We start from the raw sequence: 22055 nt of genomic DNA, 5'->3' as shown, positions 1-22055 counted from the left end.
AGTAGTTACTAAAGACAGCCAATTAGAACTCTATGGTTTACTTTCAACTTTTAAGCAAAATAAAACTATTTTTTTGCCAACTGAAAAGTTCTGCATTGCTTTAAAGAAATGAGTATACGAGAACGGCTGTGTCCAAGTTCAAAGGTGAATTTTAGCACACGTTAAGGGTCATGACGACTTTAATAACGAAAAATCCATAGTTATGTCAGAAAACGTAGGAAAAAAACAATGATGATACTGTCGATACAAATAGAGCAGTCGTTACAAAAATATCGGCCGTGGAATTCAACATATTTACTTCTCCATTCTCTTAACCTTAATAAAGGAATTTAATAGGAAATCCTAGATGCTCTTTATAGTCTCATTTGCTTAGGATTTGAAACTTGCGAGGTTAAAACGCCAGAGGCGTATTTGACATGTGTGCATTTGTTATGCATGACTTGTTTTTCATTTTATGCTAGCATTTAAGCTTTCGCTGTTAAGTGATTTTGTGATCGTGACGTAATTTCATGTAGTCAATATCCACCGTGAAATAACCTATTGACAACAACCAGTGGATGCTATTGTTTGGTGTCGTCTGACACAACAAGCAAATCAACACCACAATTTGCTATTTGACACCGGCGACTTACAATGGACAGCCAAGTAAAGCGGTTTTGTGAAAAAACGATTTCACGCATAGTCAGTTGAAAACAATGTCGTCAATTGTGCGTTTTCTATCGAGTTTTGGCGGACTAAGCAAATCGCTTTACAATCGCTATATCGGTGCTGCCTGGTACTTTCCCAAATTTCAAAACAGCTTGCTGATTTCAACATCAAAAAATTTAAAGCGGCTTTCGCCTGGCTTTATTTATTATAGCAAGAGATAGCGAAAGGCTTCTTAATTCGTTTGTGTAAAACACATCCCGTTAATATGGCTCTGTAAGAATTTCTAAATGCCAAAAGCTGTTTTCTTAGGCTTGTTAGAAAACGAACAAGTGTTTCTTCTTTAGCCTTCAGAAACGTTTGTCCAGTTGTACTGGTGCATCGACCTTTGTTGTAGAAAAGCGATCGTGTTTTCACGACATGTTTTAGATCCTATCAAAACTGGATATTAGTTCTAGGAAACGACCTATATGCTGCATTCACGAAAAGCATGTTAAATGGAACATTTTAACCTTTTATTTTTACAATTTTGACTTTTTGTTTTTTACAGTCTTTAAAGATAAGATTGACCGTTATCTGGACGAACGTTAAATGTGAGGAAATAAAGGATTACCAGCTTGCTTACGCTGACCATTAATTAAACGTAGCCCACTGAATGTTTTAGGGAAAACTTTGGTCAAAATGGACTTCTGACTGGTTACAAGTGCCTTTTAATGCCCAGGGCTATATACATCAATGTATTTGCGCAAGCGCAAAAGAATTTTAAAACTCACTCAACGCTTCAGGTTTTTGTTTGAAAACTTCCAGAATTATCTTACAAAATTTTATTAGAAATACCACCATAACTGACGTTCAACAGATTTCCTGAAAATATTTGCGATAGTTTGCGCGTAGTCCTTGTTTTGTTTGTCTAGGTTGGATTTTGCTGACTTAGTTTGTTTGGTTGCACACGTTTTTGATTGCTAAACGATTATACTTTGCGTGCGCTTTAACCTATTGCAATTTTCTAATCGCTTTGCATTTTGTCGTTGCCTTTCAGCTCTCTTTGTCTAAACATTATGTGCAATTTTGAATAAGTTTAAAGCTTCGACAATTTACCAAAAATTGCTTTGGAAGATCACCAAAACTGTTTGTCGAAAAGTTTTGTAGAAATGTGATTTAGCATAATTCTTTCAACGTTTCCAACAGCCTCTGTCATGTAGCCTTGTAATAGGCTACTGTACAAACCCACAAACGACATGTTAATACTCGTAACTTTATTAATGTTGAAATCTGTGCTGTGGTTATGTACTAGCGCACTAGGCTATTATAACTTAATTACGGGCTACGGAATAAAAACTAATACGGCGATACGTCTAAGATAGAAAGTAACTTGCAACTTGTAACGTCACAATGAGAAACGATTTTTACAAAACCCTAGTCCCAAAAGGACTTGTCGTATAGGTTACCTGCGTGCAATAAATTCGAAGTTGGGGATTTTGTGAAATGAAATTAATTAATATACGGTAGTATTAAAACTTGTTTATTCAGCTTTGCCGAACACTAATTATAGTAGGTAATAATAAAGTAAATATCGGGTGGCATTTAGATCCCAAATGGTGAAAAAATATGACGTACAGAAATGGACGGTGTAAGAAAAATGTGGTTATTGTTTTTACATTGGCGTGCGATAATTCAGGTGGCGCTATGAAAACATATCGTTTCATTAAAAATACCATCTACTGTGTTGCCAAAAGTGAAGTGCAGTAGTAGGCAGAGGCTTTGCAGTAGGCTAATGAGTAATAGTGCTCACGGCAAAATGACTGTTAACAGTGGGCAGAAAGCACACAGCAGAATAGTTCAGAGAAGGTCTTACACGCAGCCCTGAGCAAAAGATATTCACGCAGTTTGCAATGCTCGTGTTTCCTTTAGGTTACTGGCTTACTGCGACCAAGCAGATAGAAATTGTAACGGTAAAGAGAAGCAGGAGGGAAAGGAATGTTTTGTCGTGACAGCTCATTCTGCCGCTATTATTCTGTTTACGAGAAAAATTTGTTTCTTTTTTAAGCACGCCTCGCTGCGCACCAACGACTCGAGGCTAGAGAACACTTTTCTCTTTTTTATGTTCCTGCGCGCCAGTGCTTTTGGACGCCATATTGCCATATTGCTGTAACGTGCAGTTAGAGGTAAACAGTATTTCGATATGAAAGTAGTGATTAATTTAAGGTTAGAAAAGTATGTATCATGGGTCATATAGCATTTATATTTAAGAAAAAATAAGACTAGGTCGAATGCTGATTTTAGGAACGAAATATAATAATGTTTTGCATTAACTTTTCGTCATCGAATTTTGAAAGTTCAAAACGGGATTTTCAAAGCAGCCCAATTATTTAGGTCAGCAAACGGTTCATCCTGTCTCTCAGTCTCCTTAATTTGCGACGCTACTGTTACATGAAATGTAAATTAAACCTTGGTTGTATTGAAAATGATGCAAACTAATCTTACAAAAAGCTAAGTTTTTGGCATCTATTGACATGGCCTACTGTATTTAAAATCACGTGTTGCTGAACTTCGGAACGAGCTTCATGTATTTGATTAAAAACTGTCTCGTTTTCCTAACTGCCGCTGTTCGCCACATTTTGTTGCTGGGTTTCATATTTTTAATTGCTTGTTTTTCAGAAATTTTAGAAAAATTTTAAGGCACCTTTTCCGGAGATACGTATGAAACAGGAGAAATCTTGTCTGAATTAACTATGTCTATGGATGTACGAGTATTTTGTGCGATACGCATGCAAACGCTTCCTTCCAAGTCTTTATGTTTAAACATAATACTACCGATAAGCTTATAAGCTAGAAGTGGTTTTAACAACAGGACGCCTACTTTTGCTACAATGTGTGCAGTGAGTCACATTGCTACAATTAAAATAACTATTGTTTACATATTTCCTACACTCTTATTGTGACACAAATTCCCTGTGGGGCCTTTACCCAATAGAATATGCTAGTATACTAGTGTAAGGTTTACTAGGATGTTTTTGCTTTGCTGCTGTTTGTCGTTTGTGGCATTTATTGTATCCAATGACGTACTGTGTGTTGATTCATTCTATGAAGCCAAATTGTTGCAATTCAGAAATGTAGATTTTATTATCAAAGTTTTTAAAACAACTTATTTACGTAGAAATCCACTACAAACAAATAGGTTATTTATGCCAAACTATATCCTATTTCTTATTTTACTTTAAAATTTGGTTAACATGGTTCAGAAAACATGAACTATTGTCAGCCTTGTTGTTATCCCATTTAATTTACATGAAATTGGAATAATTAAAATCATCTTTCTTAGGTTACTGCACTGTGCTAAAAATATGAAATGGTTTGTAATTAGTTATTTTATGTTATAGGCTACTAACTGCCACATGCTTTTAATTCAAAAAATCGGATACGGTCAGCTTAATTTGTTTCTAAATTAGTAATTTTATGTCATCATGCTTGTGAAAATAACATTCAGCCTAAAAGTAAAATTAGTTTCCCCTGGTTATCAACGTATTTAAACAGAGAACATTTATATCTATATGAACATTTTTGCAGGTTTTAGCATGTACATTTGTGTACATTGCGATAGCATCGTTCATAAGTTAGGTGTATGAAAATGTGTTGTTGGCCGTGTTGAACAGGAGTCATTCGTGTTGAAATTTCTTGAAAAACTCCTCTGAATAAACAACAAAGTTAGACTTGCTACCCTTGGAATATTACTTGAAAGACTTGTACAAGAACTTCTTTCAAAACGACAGTAACATACGAACACCTGTCTGAGTGTTTTTGCCGTATCCAGTATACACATATTTCTGGGTTTCGGAAGTGATTATTGTTCATTAGTTGCAGTCAAAAATTTGCTAAATATTTTAAAAACGGGTTTGGAAATATCTTTAGAAGAACCAATTTTTGGGGAAAACCCTCTATTCCCCCCTCAAATGGATGTTAACTCCATAATAACTCAAGTGTCACGTGACAGGGACCCCCTAAGTAATGGATACACTTCTCCAACAAAAGGTAGGTTTACTATTTCTATTGCCAAACACATTTTAATTTTATAAATAAGTTTAAAGGCTTGTAATGTGTTTTTTTGTGAGCGCTCCTTTATACAACACTGCAGTTGGTTTGATGATAAAATTACTCATGGAATTTTGTACACATTATTGCAGTGAGATTTTTCAGCATTAAAAGTTGTATTACATGATGTTAGATTGATTAATTACACTGGCCAACAAAAAAATTTTGGCATGGAAGGTAAGAACGATTTTAGAGTATATCAGGGGCGCTGAGCTCGAAAATGCCATTAGTTTTTGCAAATTGGCTCTAGTTTTTAAGATATTAGCGAATTTCGATATTTTTGGTACCTTGTAAATTTGAAACTAGGTTGCATTTTATCTTTAGGAACAGCCTATATTAAATGTTGTAGTAAGTCTGTCTGCACTAAAACCACAAGAATGAGCAAAAGCTAAAATCACAATGAGATTAGCTAAATGAAGAAGTGCTGCATAAATCTATTTTTTTCCATATATTCAACACAAAAAATGCCCCATTTATTCGTATTTTCATCAGATTCTCCTGTTGCAATTTGTAAGACTAAGCTTCCAATACCACATTAAAACTTGCTTGAATTGAACAATAAATAGCAGCAATTTGGTAATAACAAACCAAGCATGCCTAAGCCAACACAAGAAAGACGACAATTTGTAAAAACAGACAAAATGAACAGGCAATCAATTTTTTTCATTTACCACGGAGTAGTCAAATTCATTTCACTTTACAAAGAAATATACCCATCTCAGGATGTGTATTAGTGAAGTTCTTAGATGCATTCTAGTTATTTACTCAAATTAGCTTGAAGTCATCTGCAGGAAAGTTCTCTTGTACGACTTTCGCCTGTAGTCTTGATGTGGACAGCTTCGCATTAGGCACCAGCAGTAATCTGCCACCATGTGAGATGTGAGTATCCCATCTACCTTGATATCTCTCTTCCATTAATTTGATATCTTGGTGAAACCTTTCACCTTGTTCTTCACTCATATTTCCGAGGTTTTCAGGGAAACGATCCGAGTGACTGAATGGATAGAAAAACTTGATCTTTAATTAATTTTCCTATTTGTGCCTCATCAAAAATTCCTGCTTTCAGCTTTTCAATACTGCGACCAGGAAATACTTTGCACAGGTAATCAAAACAAGCACCATCTTTATCTAAGGCCTTGAAAAATTGTTTCATCAAACCCAATTTGATGTGCAATGGGGGTAAAATGATGCGATCACGACAGACCAAAGGTTCGTTTACAATGTTTTTATCTCCGTGCACAAGCTGTTCACGTATGGGCCGTTCCTTTTTAATCCAGTGTTGATCGGTGGCTCGACTATCCCAATAACGAATAAAGCAGGGATACTTGGTGTGGCCGCCTTGTTGTCTTAAGAGAAAGTTGACCATTTTCAAATCAACGCATATCTCCCAGTTATGCTCAATATAAGAAAGTTTCTTCAGGACCAGCGACCGTTAGTGCTTGATGGGAGATGATATAAACTAATCTAAGGCCTTATTTACCTCCCAAGCAAGCAATTTGTGCCAAACAACTCAACAATTGGGCAAAACTGAATAGCTGCTTCACATGGCTTCAGTTTTTATTAACCTATGTTACTCTCTAGCATACATTTCTAACTTTTCATGGTATATGTAGGAAGAAGCAATATCTCAAAAACTAGAGCCAATTCAGCAAAAGTAATGGCATTTTCGGACTCAGCACCCCTGATATACCCCTAAATCGATCTAACATATCATGCCTTTTGAAAAAAAATTTTTTTTGTTGGCCTGTGTTATTTATGAGACATAGAATTAGAGTAGCCTATGTCATGCAAAAGAGGTCCAAGTGCGATTAGAGTTTAAACGATTAATTTTGTTTAGTAGCCTAGACCAAGACTGTGCATAACCTAACCTCTTCTTCCACCATAATGTGGTTCAGGTAATCTCAGCTCTTGTCTGTTTTATCGGTCAAAATTAATCAACAATGCATAAGATTACTATGGGTTGCCATCTAATAAGCTTATTATGGACTCATGTGAACTTGCGTGTCAATGCTAGAGCAATTTGCTACAATTACAAATAAACATATGACACCTATCTTATTTTCTGCTAGTGGTACTACTTAAGTGCGTGCAATTATGCACCATGTAATAAAATTCAAAATTATTCAGATAGAAAATATATCATATATACTGTAAAATCTTTCACTTGTAATGCAATTGAGTGTTGACATGTTGCATGTCTTATTTCAGATGAAAAGTCATTGAAAGGCTCATTTAAGAAAAAGGCCAAGTCTGAGAATCAACACAACACATTCCGGTCAATGTTATGTTGTTTTGGTCGACCAAAAAGGAAAATTCCATTAACAAACAAGCCCACACAGGAACACCATACCCCAATTCCGAACGGCAGAAGTGAACACACTCCACCACCAACACCAACTTTAGTAACGAACACTCCAGAACCCGTAAGTTGACATCCTCTGCTGATACATTTGTAAATATTTAACTAGTGTGAGACCACCATGTTGTGTGTTTGGTCCATACTTTATAACAACCAACCACAGTTGAAATTTTTGTTTGCATTGATCACACATGAAGTGGTAGGAGCCTTTGCTTGTCTTTTTTAACGGTTTTCTTGCTCTTAACTTGGGATTTGCCATTTGTTGTGTGTTCTATTTTAATTTCCGGAGTGACAATTGCATGATTGCTTAACAAAATTTGCAATTATAATGGCAAATGGCAAATCCTATTAATATATTAAATTGAATCATGTGAGCTTATAGCCCTATATATTTAATTCATTTACAAAGTTCTCTAATAGTGGTTGTTAAGTATACATGTGTAAACTTTGTTCAATTGGTAGGATGTTTTTGTTAACACTTAGTTTTTTTTCAAGTTTATTGTTGTATCATGCTTTATGTTTACAATACCATGCTCTACTGTAATAATGTTAATAAGAAACCGTAGAATCCCAGTTAACGACCACTTAACATAATTGGAATTATCTTGTATTCTATTGTGATGTATAAGATTCTGTTTCGCTAAAGCGACCACTCCACTAACATGACTATTTGACCACGGTCCCATGAATCTGGATAGTCTACTCACCGGAGTTCTACCTCTTACATAATTTTTACTTTTTGACGTCATTCTGTTTATATTTTGTAGCCAGCACCGACTGCCAATGGTGAAAGAAAATTCCTACTTCAGCCAAGGTCACCCAGTTTTGGAAGGAAAAAGTGTGCTGTTATTGACTTAGATGAAACTTTAGTGCATAGTTCATTCAAAGTAAGTCCCTGTCATTTATCAAAACATGTCCTCCCTAGTCGTGATTGCATTTCTTAATAGCCAGATTTTTCTTTGTTGGATGTGGCAAATGGCTTATACAGCATGAGATATTAATAACTACAAAACAAAGCATTTGCCATTTGGATAGGCTAAACAGTTTGCCAAATGCCAAATTCTTTATTGCAAACTGTACAGCAATATGTTGCAGCACATTCTTGCTCTATAAAGCAGCAAAACTCAATGTGTGCTATTAGAGAGAAAATAACATCAGGCTACTCAAAATACTATTATTTCTTTGCACTGTATTTATATATCGATGATATATACATATATACATGAGTACTTACATAACTCTAATGTTTTTTTGGTTCAATGTGTTCAAACAAGAACAAATATCATATCATTAATATATGATTTGTATTGCCTACTCTAATTCCTTGAAGGTTTTGTGAATTTCATCGCACCAGCAACTTCCTCTTTCGTGAATGAAAATCACCTATATAATGCACAGACAGGCGTTGAATAACTTTTTCTTTATTTTCCTGTCTTTATTGACCCCACAACCACTCTTTTCAACCATAATTTGTAATTTTATACTTGGTAGTTTGGAAATAAGTTTTATGTTGTTTGCAGCCTATAAGTAATGCTGACTTTATTGTTCCTGTGGAAATAGACGGCACAATACATCAGGTACGTAACTGTGGTGTTAACATGTCATGTACGTGCAATTAAGCGCATTCAATGACCAAAGTTTTGTAATATCTTCTAAATATATGTATTTATGAAATTGACAACTTACATATTTAAAAACTTATGGGTCAGCATTTTTACTCACCATCCAGACCAGCTCGGTTGTATTTTAAATGATGAAAAGGTTATTAAGGCATATTCAAGTGCAAAGCAAATAGTGTAGGCACAGCTGGAAAATTAAAGTGACATGCCTGCTGAATTGGCATAATAACCACAGTGGCTGTTGTAATAACAACGAACCCATCTGACATATGTCCTACATGCATTTTTTATCTCTATCTTTAAGGAATCATGTGATTCTTTAGCTTTATTAGTTTTACTTGCATAATCCGTAATGACGTTGAATCGCATTAACATTGCTGCTTTACCTTCCTATACAGCAGGCACAGTGAAAATGACGCTTTGTGTCTTACATCAGGTGGTTTCATTACGCTGTTATTGTAAACATATTCACGGCTTGACATTTTCCAATATTGACAGGGAAGACAATATTATGTTGTTGAAGCTTTGATCTAAACCTTAGCATAGCACTAATACAATTCATGTACTGTGTTAGTGGGTGGGCTTGATGAAAGTTTACTAGCAAAGAACAATTTCATAACTTTACTTAGAGTTATGCCAGCAAAATCACACGTAATTCCACGGAAAAACTTAAAAATGCGAGCTTTAAAGGCAGCCTATGTATTGTTGGTTAGCAAAACCTTGCATACTGACGCGTTAAGGTATCTGCTAATTGAATGCTAATGTGATGATGCATCCTATGCTGCACAGGAAGTGTATGTCATGCAACAAAGATGCGTTTGTTGACTTACTTGCAGTGCGGCTCTGCTGCAGACAAACTTATAACCTATGTAAACAGCTTTTAATCAACACATCTGCTTTTCGTTGATGATATCTTAATATGTTAACTGTTGCCACATGCAGTATGTATATTGTTGCATTTAGTGCACCACCTGGTTTATAAAATTTTGAATGTACAGCAAATATTACACAAATAACTTAGAAACGATATATATTAGGTAATTTGTTTTATATTTTGCCAACATCGGTTTTACCTTGTTGTGTCGAAATTTCCCAATTTGTTTGTTAAGTTCTCTTGCAATATATCATAATACAGTACAAGCTCACCTACAGCTGGCTTGCTTTTGTTTGCATATGAAGTATCCATATGGAAATTACGTTGACTAAAAAAATGGCAATGTTTTTCAGCAGCAGCTGTGCAGAGCGAAAGACCCTTACTGTGTTATTGATTTGGGTGCACTTTTCTGCTTGTATCAGTTTGCTGCTTTTTTATATTCGGATCGTAGCTATCCACTAAATTTTAACTCAAATTGTTTTCTTGTTTAGGTTTATGTTTTAAAGCGGCCTCACGTTGATGCCTATCTTGAAAGAATGGGAGAAATGTATGAATGTGTTCTTTTCACTGCTAGCCTGGCAAAGGTAAACAGAAATAATTCATAACAGTCAAATTGAAAAGAGCCTTCTATGGTTTATACCTAATATGGTACATATAATATATACCTGTATTTCGTATTCAACAAAACAAGTGTGTAAGGCTGGGTACATGTTTTGTTACCTCAACTCTAGACTACTCCAAAGTAGTGCAATTTAAATGCTTAACTACATAACTGTGGGAAGTCTTTGCTTTTGTTTAATACCTATTTCAAAACTAAACCCCAACCTGCAGAATTATCAAAGAATATTGGAATGATTGTCTAATCGTAATTAGTTTTTGCGCAACCATTTATTTATTGATTTGTTGTGAAGTATTTACATGTTTTGTTGTAAAAAATCTTTACTTTCACAGTACGCTGATCCTGTTGCTGATTTGCTGGACAAGCACGGCGTTTTTTCATCAAGACTTTTTCGGGAATCTTGCGTTTTCCACCGAGGAAATTACGTAAAAGATTTAAGTCTGATTGGTCGTGAATTAAACAAAATGATAATCATTGACAACTCCCCAGCATCATATATTTTTCATCCTGATAATGCGGTAAGTTCTAATATTAAAGTACCAACTTCAATCATACTACCTTGGTCACTGTCTTACGGTTTAACAAAACTGTGTGGTAGTTATTATGATGTTTATGAAACCAATCTAAAGTAGATCAATTTTTGCATAAGCTTGCAGCAGTGTTGTAAATGCAGTATTTAAACTTGTATATATATACGATCACTTTCTGAAGGTCCCTGTCATATCTTGGTTTGATGATCCAAGTGACACAGAGTTACTGGATCTACTTCCTTTTTTGGAAGCGATCGCCGAATCCGAAGATGTCTATTCCGTTTTAAGAACACATGGATTTACGTCACATGCGAAAGAAACGACTGCATCGATACAACAGCAGCAGCAGCAACATTACCAACAGATGCAGCTTCAACAACAACTATGTAATACTGATGATGAAGACAGGTATGGTGACATCTGGGGGTCATCATTTTTTGTTCAATTTTAACAAATCCGTTTGATTCACCCAATGATGAAAGTTCTTATTGAACGCAAAGCGGTGATACCAGTAATAGTATGACCTTCTTACTTTTCCATGAAGATTGGCATTATCACTTCGGTGACCAAAGTTTGGAAAAACTTAAACCTAAAGTAGCCTCTAACATTGCTGTGTATAAAAGTAATAATTGTGCTTAAACATTGGCAATATTATCCTGGTATGTTACCAGGTAATGTTTCTAAGGAAAGATAAATAGACTTTATCTTCAAGGTGATATTTACTTCTTAAATAAGGCGTATAAAGTGTGCAAACAGAGGCGCCGAGGTGACTAGTAACATAGTGGTTGTATCAACCAAAAAAATCATCCAGCAGTAATTCAAAAACTTTTGGTTTAAAGCAGAAATTCGTCAGGATAAGCTTGCATGAAGTCAAAGTTATGGTTAAAATGGTAAATCGCCTTTATCCGCCAGCTTGTTTTTACAACGCGCTTAAATGTATTTCTTGCCAGTTAATATTTAATCTAGTGGTGTCTGCATAACTTGTATTTACTTTACTGATAGGTAGCAGAGGGTCATGTGATCAGTTCTCAACTAAGTCAGTGAACACTTTGGAAGAACTTTCCACATGACTGATCCCGAATGAACTTACTTCTTGCGTGACCTAATCTCGAAGTCATAGTTCATTCACCGGCAATTACCACAAGATTTGTGATCCTGATCACGTGTGAAAAAATGGTTTGTAATCGGAATTTTTTCACCGAAAATACCACCCAAACGCACTTTTGCAGGAATCGAACTTTATAATGTTGGTGCTAAGTTTATTAAGTTGGCTTTGCATGGCCTGCTCATTATTTTTCCGCGGTTAAAATTAAAACTATGTACTGTTAGTTTTATGCGCGCACTTTTCAAAATACCCACTTCGCTCGTATCAGAGCCTACCGGTTTACATTAAAACTATTTTATTCTTTAATAGAAAATTTTTTCGTTTAAAAACGAGACCCAGGAAAATGTGCTGTATGATATTATTGCCTTGAATTATCAAATACCGTCCACCTTAATTTGAGTTTTTTTAACACAAGCTTTATCTTTTTTCGATAATCTTCTGCACTGTTCGTTTTCATGCGATCATCGTTGTCAGTATTTTGTGACATATACTGTTTCGTGATTGGTTGGAATTCAACCAATGATATCTTATTTTCTCCAATTCGAATGAGGTGTCGCTTTTACATAACATAAGTTAGAAAACGCGTGTAACGATTACTTTTTTATTCACCAAATATGCTCATTTTTCTGTATATTTTTATCTGTTTTTACGACTTTAATTGTTGATTTTGATTGTGGTAAAAATTGTGTAGACCTTGCGGCTATCATCAGCGTTTTATTTTTTTATAAAGTCGGCTTTGTATTCGTCATCAAGTGCAACTCCTCTCTCGCTGCTTGTTTCTCTTCTCTCGAAATTCTTGTTTAGAAGCGTTTTCTTTTTTTCTCTTATTCTCTCAAAAGACTTTTGACCGAATGCGCATCGGAGGGTCCTTTCTCCATACCGGCTGTACCTATTCCTACAAAACCAGTTACGATCCGCTTTAAGTTGAGAAATTTTCTTGCATAATCTGCGCGTTTCACACCATACCTTGTACCTAGTGAATTCAGCTTCCTAGTTTTTGATGTCATTAAATTTATCGTATCCACTGCAATAATTCAGTATCCCAGTCGCTATTTGAACATGCGTTGAATACTTACGTCATCAAAATTTAAGCAATAGATTTGACCTATTGATTGAAGTGCGATTTCAGAAACCGTCAATCAGAACCTACCATTTCTGTAACTGCAGGTATGTCGCGCGGTTAAGTGTAATGATTGGTATTTGCAGTCGAGTTGGGAACGAATTTATCGAAATAACAAACATGCCGTCACAACTATTAAGTCCCCAACACCTTTGCGTTAACAAACTGTGCCGACTAGTTAGCTTTCTTGATATTTTTTGGCAGCCCTGCAGTTACAACTTGAAAATTTTCTTGTCGGTAATAACGATGACGAAAGTTACGAAAAGCATTTCTCAGCAAAAACGTGAAATCGAAGCGTTTTCGCTTAAAATTTCTCAAATCACCGTACAGGACGTTATTAAGCGCGTAGGTGAAATATTATTTATTTAAACGCTTTGAAAATCAAATTAAATCAAGCACTGCCTTCAATCATATAGCGAGCCCTCATTAATTATTAAGTGTATTGTCGCCGCTCGTGTGAATTTGTCACAGCTTGCATCGATTTTTCGCTGTCAAGAATCCTTGTTAATTGTTTTCGTAAATCCCGGAAGTCAGTTGTTAATTTTCCTTTTTCATTCCCCTGAACTCGCACAGATTTTATTGGGAGTTTTTTGCGGAACCAGCCACAGATTATATTAAAAGCTTTAAATGAAGTGAGACATTTTTGATTGTATTTTTAAACTGACTTTTAGGCTTGTTATCCATGATATATTATGCTACAATTTCCACTGCGGTTGTAGTCTCACCGCACAATTGATGGTCGTATGCCGCTGTTGTGAACACAATTAGATTTACTGAATAACTACAATACTCGTAATGAAATAGCAGTAACATTGGTTTTAGTTTGGTTTTTCCTTCTACGAATCTTTCTTGAAAAGTGCCTTGAAACTCGTTTTTGGCCCAGTGCCTTTGTATGATGACATCATATTATTGATTGTTTGCTAATAATGCGACATGATGTCAGCACAAGTAATAGTACTGTATTGGAGCAAGTGCCTGTTTCTTTTCATAAATAAGCATAGTATTGTGATATCATAATGCAAAAACAAGTGACCTCTGTGGGGTAACAATCGACATCGGTTGACGTTTGTTTTCAGCACAATTGTCGGGTGTTGGTTACACACGGCGATTCCTTGAAAAATATTTAGCAGCCCTATCTTTAAGTCGCTTTTCCTTTTGTTCTTTCTAGTAAAAAAAATAGCTCCTAGTACCAAATTTGCGATCGCTGCGAATTGTGCCTATTGTACAATAACGTGTTCTTTTTCGCAAGCACGATTGTGTTGGTTAAGATTTGGTGCGCTGTATACTGTTTATTTGAACTTAATTATTGTGCTTTATCGTGCAAATCTGCCCGTGAATTACGTTGATCATTGAATCGCGTCGATTCACATTGAACAAAATCTTTTTGTATAAAACGTTACATAGCTATCAGAGTTCATATCGGCTGATTTTTTCCCTCATAAACGGCATACAGCAGATATAGATACGTAGCCTAGTGAAAATCTTTTGTAAGTCTACACAGAAATCAGCTTTATTTGGATCTTAGCTTACGTAGTTTACTATCATAAAGCAAAGCCAAGCCCTTGACAAAATGTTTCGGTTCCCACTGTTTTTAAGAACCAAACCGCAGAAGAAATTTTAACAAGCTATTCATGGGCAGTCAAGCATGACCGAACCACTTATTTTATGAACGAGTGCGCCATCCTGTGAACAGTAGAATTTCTACTTGATCAACTTTAAGCAATCATGTTATTTTTCGACAAAGCGACGAAAAAATCCAGCCAGCTGTTATTAGCATGCGTTAATGAACGGGAAAAAGTGGCAAAGCCGAAAAGACTTAAAACGTGCTCAAAAATACTTAGGTAATAATTGCTGGTCACAACTAGCACGGCCACTAAACCTATAATTAGTTAAACCAACAAAATATAAGTTAAAAAAGCAAGCTATGCCGACGAGCAGATGGTGTGTTTAAGCATCAGATGGTTGAAAATTGCTTTAATGTTGTACATCAGTGGATGGGAAAAGAAGCCCATCCCGGGTAAAAGCTCGCTTTCTGGTGACCATGACAATAATGTTAGGCATTGTTGACGAGCCCGAGTTTGAACATCAAACATCTACACCAATGACGATCTCTGGAAGATGTAATGACATTGCTACTCGTTGCAAGATGGAGTTTTCGCCGGTAGGTACGACGACATTGATGTACAGAGAATGATGTCAATGCCGTCCAATAGATGGTAGTGCTGAAAGGAAACCCCTTTTTTCCGAAATTGATGACTTGAGTGACGTTAGTGGGGAATTCTCGCTTCAGTAACTCGCTCCAGAGATTAATCTTGAAAACATATAAAAGCAGTCAACAGTGATTATCCAAAATAGCTATGAATTGAGTGTTAAAAAGTTGCAAGTTACTAATAAATGATAAATTGATTTATTTTCTAAAAGTTTCAAATCATTAGGCGGAGATTTCGAAATTTTTGGTACCATATATCGAATGGTTTAAGGATTTACTGTAGAAGAGAAGGCAAAAATTGTTTTGATTTCTCAGCGAATTTACATATCTCAAAGAATTTATTTGGAAAAAATTTGAAAATAATTCAGGAAGCGATTGATGTTTGCCAATCACCGAAATCTATAAAGCCTTTATGATTTTGTTCTTACGAAAGCATTAAAAAGCGGTTCGACCTTAGACCAACCATAAGGCGGGCGATTGGTGTTGTTATTTTTATCGTGAGAATTACCCTAGTCCTACAGCAGTTGATCCATTTCAAAGTTCTGGGTCGCATGCAAAGTGTTGCTAAAAATTGGCGTGGTAATAGATAAAATAGCTTCCGCATTTTTAGGCCAAAATTTCTATTAAGTTATTGACTTTGAGTCTCAGGTACAGGAGTCAGAGAAATGAGATTTTGGCAGCATTTCATTAAATGTTAGCCTAGGGCCCTAGGACCTTTAGGAGAAGCTAAAATCACGTGCAAAATTTCATAAAGCCCATGCATGAGTTTTTCCAGTAATTGTCTTTATAATACATAATAATGTAATTTGACTACATAATAAAACAAACAAAAGTTTTATGCCATTTTCAGGTGCTCAACTTCTTGGTGGGTTTTGACCGAAACTTACGAACTAAAACGTCTGTTGTATTCGTTGGACTAATTTAATTGACAGCGCAATAATGAGATTTTCCAACGCATCTTGACACGTGATGTCAGCCCTGCCGCAAACTGAACTCCGAACGGACGACGATCAGCTGATATTCAATGGACATTATTCAGTTACTGTAGCAGTACTACTACTAGCTGTAGCAGTACTATTACTGTAGCAGTAAGGTTCTGCCCGGCATGGTCTTCGGTAGGAAAATGGTTACTGCAGGTTACAGGCATTCTTTAGTTACCGTTATCATGGTAAGGATAACTTTACGAGTAACCTAGGTATTTTTTGTTTAGGTTGGGAAATGTCAGTGTTTGTTCAGCTAGTATAACCTAATGAACTTTGTTGTTATACTGCATACCGTTTCTGTATACTTGACAGAGATAGGCAATTGTGTTATAGCCTAGCATTATCGAGATAAACAGTCTTTGGCAAGTACAGCAAGCCTAACTGGGCTTATAGGCCTATAATTGGTCAAGTTTCTTTTACCAAGATTGCCGAATAGGTTAGCCTACCCTCATTACTGACATTGTCAATACTGACTTTACTCGGTCTGAAGCTAACTTGTCACCAGGTATTGTGAGTCAAAATAGTAACTAATAAATATTATCGTGAACTGCAATTTGGCTCTAGAAGTCACTCACTTGGCCCAGTAGTTACAGACCGGTGTGTTCTGTGCAAGGTAGCGCAGGTGGGCATGAAGGTTTTAAGTTTTTGTGTTTACAGGTGATATTTATTTTCACTTAGCGTTGTTAAAGAAAGAGGATGGTTGCTGACGTAACGTGTAAAGTCGGGGCGTACAAACTTTGGCTTAACTTGGCACACTCCTCTCCTCTGTAGGCGGCCCCGTTCTGTACGCCCGTATTTTGTAGCCTAGCCTAGGTAATGTTAACAACACTGCTACAATGCGAAGTAACTTCAATACCTCGTTTAGGTAAGGCACTTGGTGATTTCAAAGCAATTTCCGTTTATTGTTCAACGCGCAAAAGCAAGATATCAAACAAGTATTACGTAGTATGCTTGGATTCTTAATTGGTAAACTCGAACCGCATTGTACTACTGTGCTATGCATTCTATACGTAAGTCTGGGTTGCAATTGTGGGCGTTATGGTTTCATAGACGACGGGACGTCGCTGTCGTCGACGTGTAAGTGGTGGTGGTGGTGGTAAAGGTCGTTCATCCCTACTTGGGCTCTGGAAAGAAATATTGAAGTTTGTTGTTAAAACTACAAATTTCTTTGAAGCATGCATGGCAGCTAGGCCATCGTAGGCGGCGTACAGGTAGGCTATACGAGGTTTTCAAAATTTGATATAAGATAGTAGTAGTGAACCTTGAACTAATTTAGTTGGCTATAGGCCTATTGTTATGCCGCCAATTAATGAGAAAATCGCAAGGAAAGCTTTTTGATGGGTTTTACCTTATCTGAGGCTTCAACATGCAAGTCAAAAAAGTTCGTGTAAAATTCTTGATTGTGAGATAGCAGATATAGAACATAGAATCGTAGATGATGTTTATGTTGAATGTAGGTCTCGTAGTCTTGTGAAAGCCAAGCGAAATCTTTTTCCAGGCGAGTATTCGGTTCGAGGGTAAGGTGCATGGTCTTTTGGTAAACCGTATCTGTCACTATGCCTAAAACGTTACAGCCAAGTTAAAGGTGCAGCTTGCTGATTGCAAATATGTTGATTGCTTCGGAAGATGGTGGCATAACGGAATCTTGGGTTTTAAGCATGCACGCTATATATAGGCCTACCCTTAGTTGTAATCACTTTCGCGTAAACCTGACAAACTGCTTCTGAAGATTCAAGAGAGTTTAATTGCATCTGAAAAAAATTGTATGTCCTTAACGGTAGTAACCATAGTTGTTTGTTAAGTTAGGCCTGAATCGACTATAAATCGATTTAACTTTTGCAAAGTTACTTTGATTGTGCTGTTTGTACCTCTATAACCCCTTTTATAGTATCTCCGAAAGTAACTGTAGCGGGTAACTTAACTTGCACTTCTAAAGGTTCTACGCTTGCATTACTTTCTAAAGCTTGTGCTGGTCTTTTGAACAAATGGTTTTGAAAGAATGGCGTGTCTTTGGAAGCCATGATATGACATAGACGGCGTTCAAGTGAATCTGCAAACAAGTTATGAAGGACAAGGCCAATTTCGTTTGATGTTTTTACAGAAGCAATAAGCCTAGCTGTGTTATAGCATACAATCACATAAATCACACGTCAAATTCTGACTAAGAATCATCCTTACCAGCTGGATATTTATACTCTGACGTAATGTCCAATACACCGACGTCGCTACAGTAAACGATTTTGTTTCCAACTTGCTCGTTGTCGATCTTATACACGTTGCTATTGTTACCCAATTTCAAGCCATACACGATTGGTCCGTTTATCATGGTGTAAATTTCTTTGCAGTTGTATGGCAACCACACATGACCCTATTAATTGGAAGAAAGGTTTCTAACATTATTTTGACGACAGGAAATTATTAACGTTGACAAATATTTGCACACAGCGTTGTTAAAATAGAATACAGTCTTCAATGCCCGGTTACAGTTTTGCCGACTTTGAGAATTCACGTTAAACGTAAGTTTTAGTTATATAGGTTTAACTTTTGGTCAAAAATTGCTATTTTGTAAAATATTTGCTCTCCCGGTTCACCTGTTTAATTGCTTGGACCGGAACAGGCCCTAAGCTAGACCAATAGGTGTCGCTACTGCACCGTTTCGGTGCGCAATCAACTACCTGCCAACCTCCGTAACCAGGAACCAAATCCTTGCGAGACATCCACACTTCGTTCCAACAATGATAGGTTCTAAATCATACAAGACAAAAATCATGGTTGGCCGCGACATAAAGTTATAAAAAATTGAAAAAATTCGAGTTAAATAGGTTTTAGTGCAAGGGTTGACTTTAAAACTTTTTGGTTAAACTCACAAGAGCTCGTCCCCATTATCTATTCTTTTACAGTTTTGGTCGGCCATCATCTCCATTACGTTGCACGGATCGCGAATAATGTTAGTTCCGGTTACAACACGGCAAGGGATGCCTAACGTTTTCATTACTGAAAATTTGACATAGGCCTATATTTTATCATTTGCAAAAGACAAAGATTTGAACAAAGACTAACTTATTCTATAGGCAGATATACGTAAGTTCCTGTTCAGTTTGTTTTTTTTAGGTTTAACATAACTTGAAGTGGCATTATAGCACCAAACGCTTTTGCTGAGTTTGTAAAATAGCAATTTACTCGTGGAAAATACTCCGGCTATTTCGATTGGAAAATGAACGACATGCCGCTGTCCCGGTAAGTAGGCTGTTTTCAAGTAAGGCAAAGACGTGTTGAAAAAGTATCCGTAGGTTTTAGCATCGACAAACGTTCTGTCCCACTTTATCGCAGAGGGAAAGTTATCCGAGTGATTGTAATTGTCAATCAGTATGCCATCGTCCTTCAAACCACAAAATGATTACGAACTATGCGATATCATAGCTATCATTAAGTAACCAATCAAAACTATTAAATTATGCTGCCATTTTATATAAAAAATATTATATGTGTATTAATATAACACAGAGTCACAGAGAGCATTTCGAAAGTTTGTACCTTGTCGAACAAAGTGGTTGCCGCATATCTGACCACACTGAGCGCAGAAGCCCTATCCTCAATCTCCATCTGCTGGATTAGTTGCAAGGCGACTTTTAGCACAGGTTGGTCAAACTATATGAAAAAAAAACATGTTGAGAAGGTTTAAAATTTCATTTGCTGTTTGTAACCAGACGCTGTAGTGTAACATACTTGATTTGTTTTCCATTTCGTGTATTCGAACAGCGACGTTTTTCGGCACACAATTTCGCTTTGAGAAAAAACGTACTTAGCAACTTCCTCGTCATCGTCCAAGTATATCTCCTCATCTGCAAACAAAAAACCATAAAATGATAAATATAAAGTTTATTGATTATATTGTTCATTATGACTGATTGCTTATACGTCAGTCTTTGTTTTGCGAAGAGTGTATTGTGTTTTTTCTTTAAGATCCTAACCCCTTTTCTGCGAGCGAGTGCTACGCGCGGTACTAAATGCAAATGATACCTTTATTCCAAGGATTGAACAGAACTACGATGTCTTTCTTTAGAAGCTTTTCAAGTCTCCCCGATTGATCAAACGATGACGTCATCATGTAGAGATCCCAATAACCAACCGGCATATCTGCAGGTGTGATGATTCGAACAGATATTTCTCGATCTACGAAAAGTGCAAACTGTTTCTTACCGTCGTACACAGAGATTTATTTCAGCTGTTAGTGCAGCCCTAGATACACTTATAAATCCATTTTCTGCAATGTAGTGATTGCGTCTTGGTATTGTTTTATGGCTATGCATTCATTTCCACTATTGCATTATTAGATGCGTACAAGAGATGTGATCCATTTTGTATCCGTATCCGGTCTGTTGTTCGTGTTCCATCTCCTTAAACTCGATGATGTTTGTTCGTTGAAAACTTTCAGCCAACGCATTGGAAGAAGCTGTTCACAAGATGAGTAGTTTGCAACAAATTAAAAAAACGTAAACATGCGATTTGTCCATATATGTAGATCATGATAATTATAAATACTAGCAATATTGCTAGCTATAACAATTACGTTTTTGTTGAATGTTGTTGTAAAATAATAATAATAAGAGTATCAAAATTTGCAATGTTGTAAATAAGATATCTAACCACTAATAACGCAACGGTATATACAGTTTATTGGGTTGATGGATAATGTTTGGTTAAACAAGAAATGCTTTATATACAAGAAAGTCTTTCTTTAAAAATGAAATATTTTGAATATCAGTTAATAGTTGTGAAAAAAACTTTTGTTATGCTATCTGCACGCACTGTTTTCACGTGTTTTTTTTAAAGTAAAACATAAAATAATTTAAAAATCATGAAGTTGCTTGTTTTCGGAAAAGCTTTGTATGTTGTTATGATTTCAAAACAAAATTGGCAAAAGACACTTGCTTAACTATTGTGATCCAATCCAACTACCTAAGTTCGACGAAAAGTTGTAAGTGAAGCTGGTTCATCTTTTATAATTTTTATAACTTCAACTGAAATCAAAATGTGTATGATTTGTAAAGTTAAAGTTTCACCTGCTCGAAATTCAAAAGTGATGTGATCACGGAAGACAGGTAAGAAGTCTCTTTGAAATGTTATATACATATAGATGCGATCTCCTCTACGTGTAATGATGTCATCTGACGATGCTGTGATGTAATCTGTAATTGAAGGTTATCGTATATATTATTTGTTTAATTAAACTTGTTTTGTGGAACTGTAATTGAGTTTTGGTATATGAACTTAACTTTTTTCATCTCTTTATTTCGTTTTAAAAGTTTGAATTGAAAGTTAATTTTGGCAAAACAAATTAACAAACAAAAAAAATTTGTTAGAAACTAATTAATTAAAGGACTTTTTTTTCAAACACTACGCAAATAAAGAAGTATATACCATCAAAGTTGTATTAGAGAATGGTCACTTTAAAGTTACACTTTAAAGTTACACAGGTCACATACGTTCGGTATTGTTTCCGTACGAATTCCACTCTTCATCAAACTGGACATCTTTGCAGCAGAGCATTCCTGCAAATTATAATGTGACTTAGATTAGACATTTTTTCTCAAATCAATGCCCTTACCGTCGGAGACGAATTTTTTTTAAGGGTAAGCTTTACTTGTTTGTTTAAAGTCTTTAATAACCGGTCAGTTACATAGAAATCTAGCGACAACGTTCGTTTTTTTACATTAACCGTTAAAACTCATGGAAATATAATTTATATTAGTAAACATAAAGAAATAAAATTAGCATGTTATAGCTTACCCAAGCAAGAATCTGCTTCCGCCATTCTTGCTAAATCCACAATCCAACCTATCAAACTGTTTACTTTCACCAACCAACCCCATCATTTATTGCTCGGGCATCAACGCAGTTAC

At 36.0% G+C, this 22055-nt stretch overlaps 2 protein-coding genes across 3 annotated transcripts; one reads left to right on the top strand and one right to left on the bottom strand.

Moving 5' to 3' along the window:
* Window positions 1-4194: 4194 nt before the first annotated feature.
* Window positions 4195-14375, top strand: LOC143468362 (CTD small phosphatase-like protein). Its single transcript, XM_076965527.1, has 8 exons — window positions 4195-4674; window positions 6943-7157; window positions 7861-7980; window positions 8614-8670; window positions 10078-10170; window positions 10538-10723; window positions 10917-11143; window positions 11738-14375. The coding sequence occupies exons 1-8, from the start codon at window positions 4596-4598 to the stop codon at window positions 11739-11741; spliced, it is 981 nt and encodes a 326-aa protein (XP_076821642.1). The 5' UTR covers window positions 4195-4595; the 3' UTR covers window positions 11742-14375.
* Window positions 14376-17033: 2658 nt separating this feature from the next.
* Window positions 17034-22017, bottom strand: LOC143468894 (protein-glutamine gamma-glutamyltransferase 2-like). Of its 2 annotated transcripts, XM_076966362.1 has the most exons (15): window positions 21943-22017; window positions 21639-21704; window positions 21216-21341; window positions 20495-20605; window positions 20173-20325; window positions 19879-19994; window positions 19687-19800; window positions 19333-19531; window positions 19020-19146; window positions 18744-18897; window positions 18331-18520; window positions 18021-18202; window positions 17834-17903; window positions 17501-17712; window positions 17034-17276 (listed from the first exon to the last, which is right to left on the bottom strand). In XM_076966362.1, the coding sequence occupies exons 1-15, from the start codon at window positions 21965-21967 to the stop codon at window positions 17157-17159; spliced, it is 1965 nt and encodes a 654-aa protein (XP_076822477.1). In that variant the 5' UTR covers window positions 21968-22017; the 3' UTR covers window positions 17034-17156. The 2 variants fall into 2 exon arrangements, with proteins under 2 accessions (XP_076822477.1, XP_076822478.1); XM_076966363.1 differs by lacking the exon at window positions 21943-22017 and having other exon boundaries at window positions 21574-21697.
* Between the last annotated feature and the right edge of the window lie 38 nt (window positions 22018-22055).

The sequence above is a fragment of the Clavelina lepadiformis genome, chromosome 8, assembly GCF_947623445.1.
Source record: "Clavelina lepadiformis chromosome 8, kaClaLepa1.1, whole genome shotgun sequence".
Classification (NCBI taxonomy): domain Eukaryota; kingdom Metazoa; phylum Chordata; class Ascidiacea; order Aplousobranchia; family Clavelinidae; genus Clavelina; species Clavelina lepadiformis.
Note: the sequence above shows the minus strand (reverse complement) of the source record. Positions and strands in the feature narration are given on the sequence as shown.

Coding starts and splice junctions, on each gene's coding strand:
- LOC143468362 (XM_076965527.1), top strand. CDS start 4,596: ATGGATGTTAACTCCATAATAACTCAAGTGTCACGTGACAGGGACCCC. Junction 4,675..6,942: donor ATACACTTCTCCAACAAAAG/GTAGGTTTACTA, acceptor GTCTTATTTCAG/ATGAAAAGTCATTGAAAGGC. Junction 7,158..7,860: donor TAACGAACACTCCAGAACCC/GTAAGTTGACAT, acceptor TATATTTTGTAG/CCAGCACCGACTGCCAATGG.
- LOC143468894 (XM_076966362.1), bottom strand. CDS start 21,967: ATGGCGGAAGCAGATTCTTGCTTGG. Junction 19,532..19,686: donor CAACCACTTTGTTCGACAAG/GTACAAACTTTC, acceptor TGTGGTTTGAAG/GACGATGGCATACTGATTGA. Junction 18,521..18,743: donor CGGTCCAAGCAATTAAACAG/GTGAACCGGGAG, acceptor TCCAATTAATAG/GGTCATGTGTGGTTGCCATA.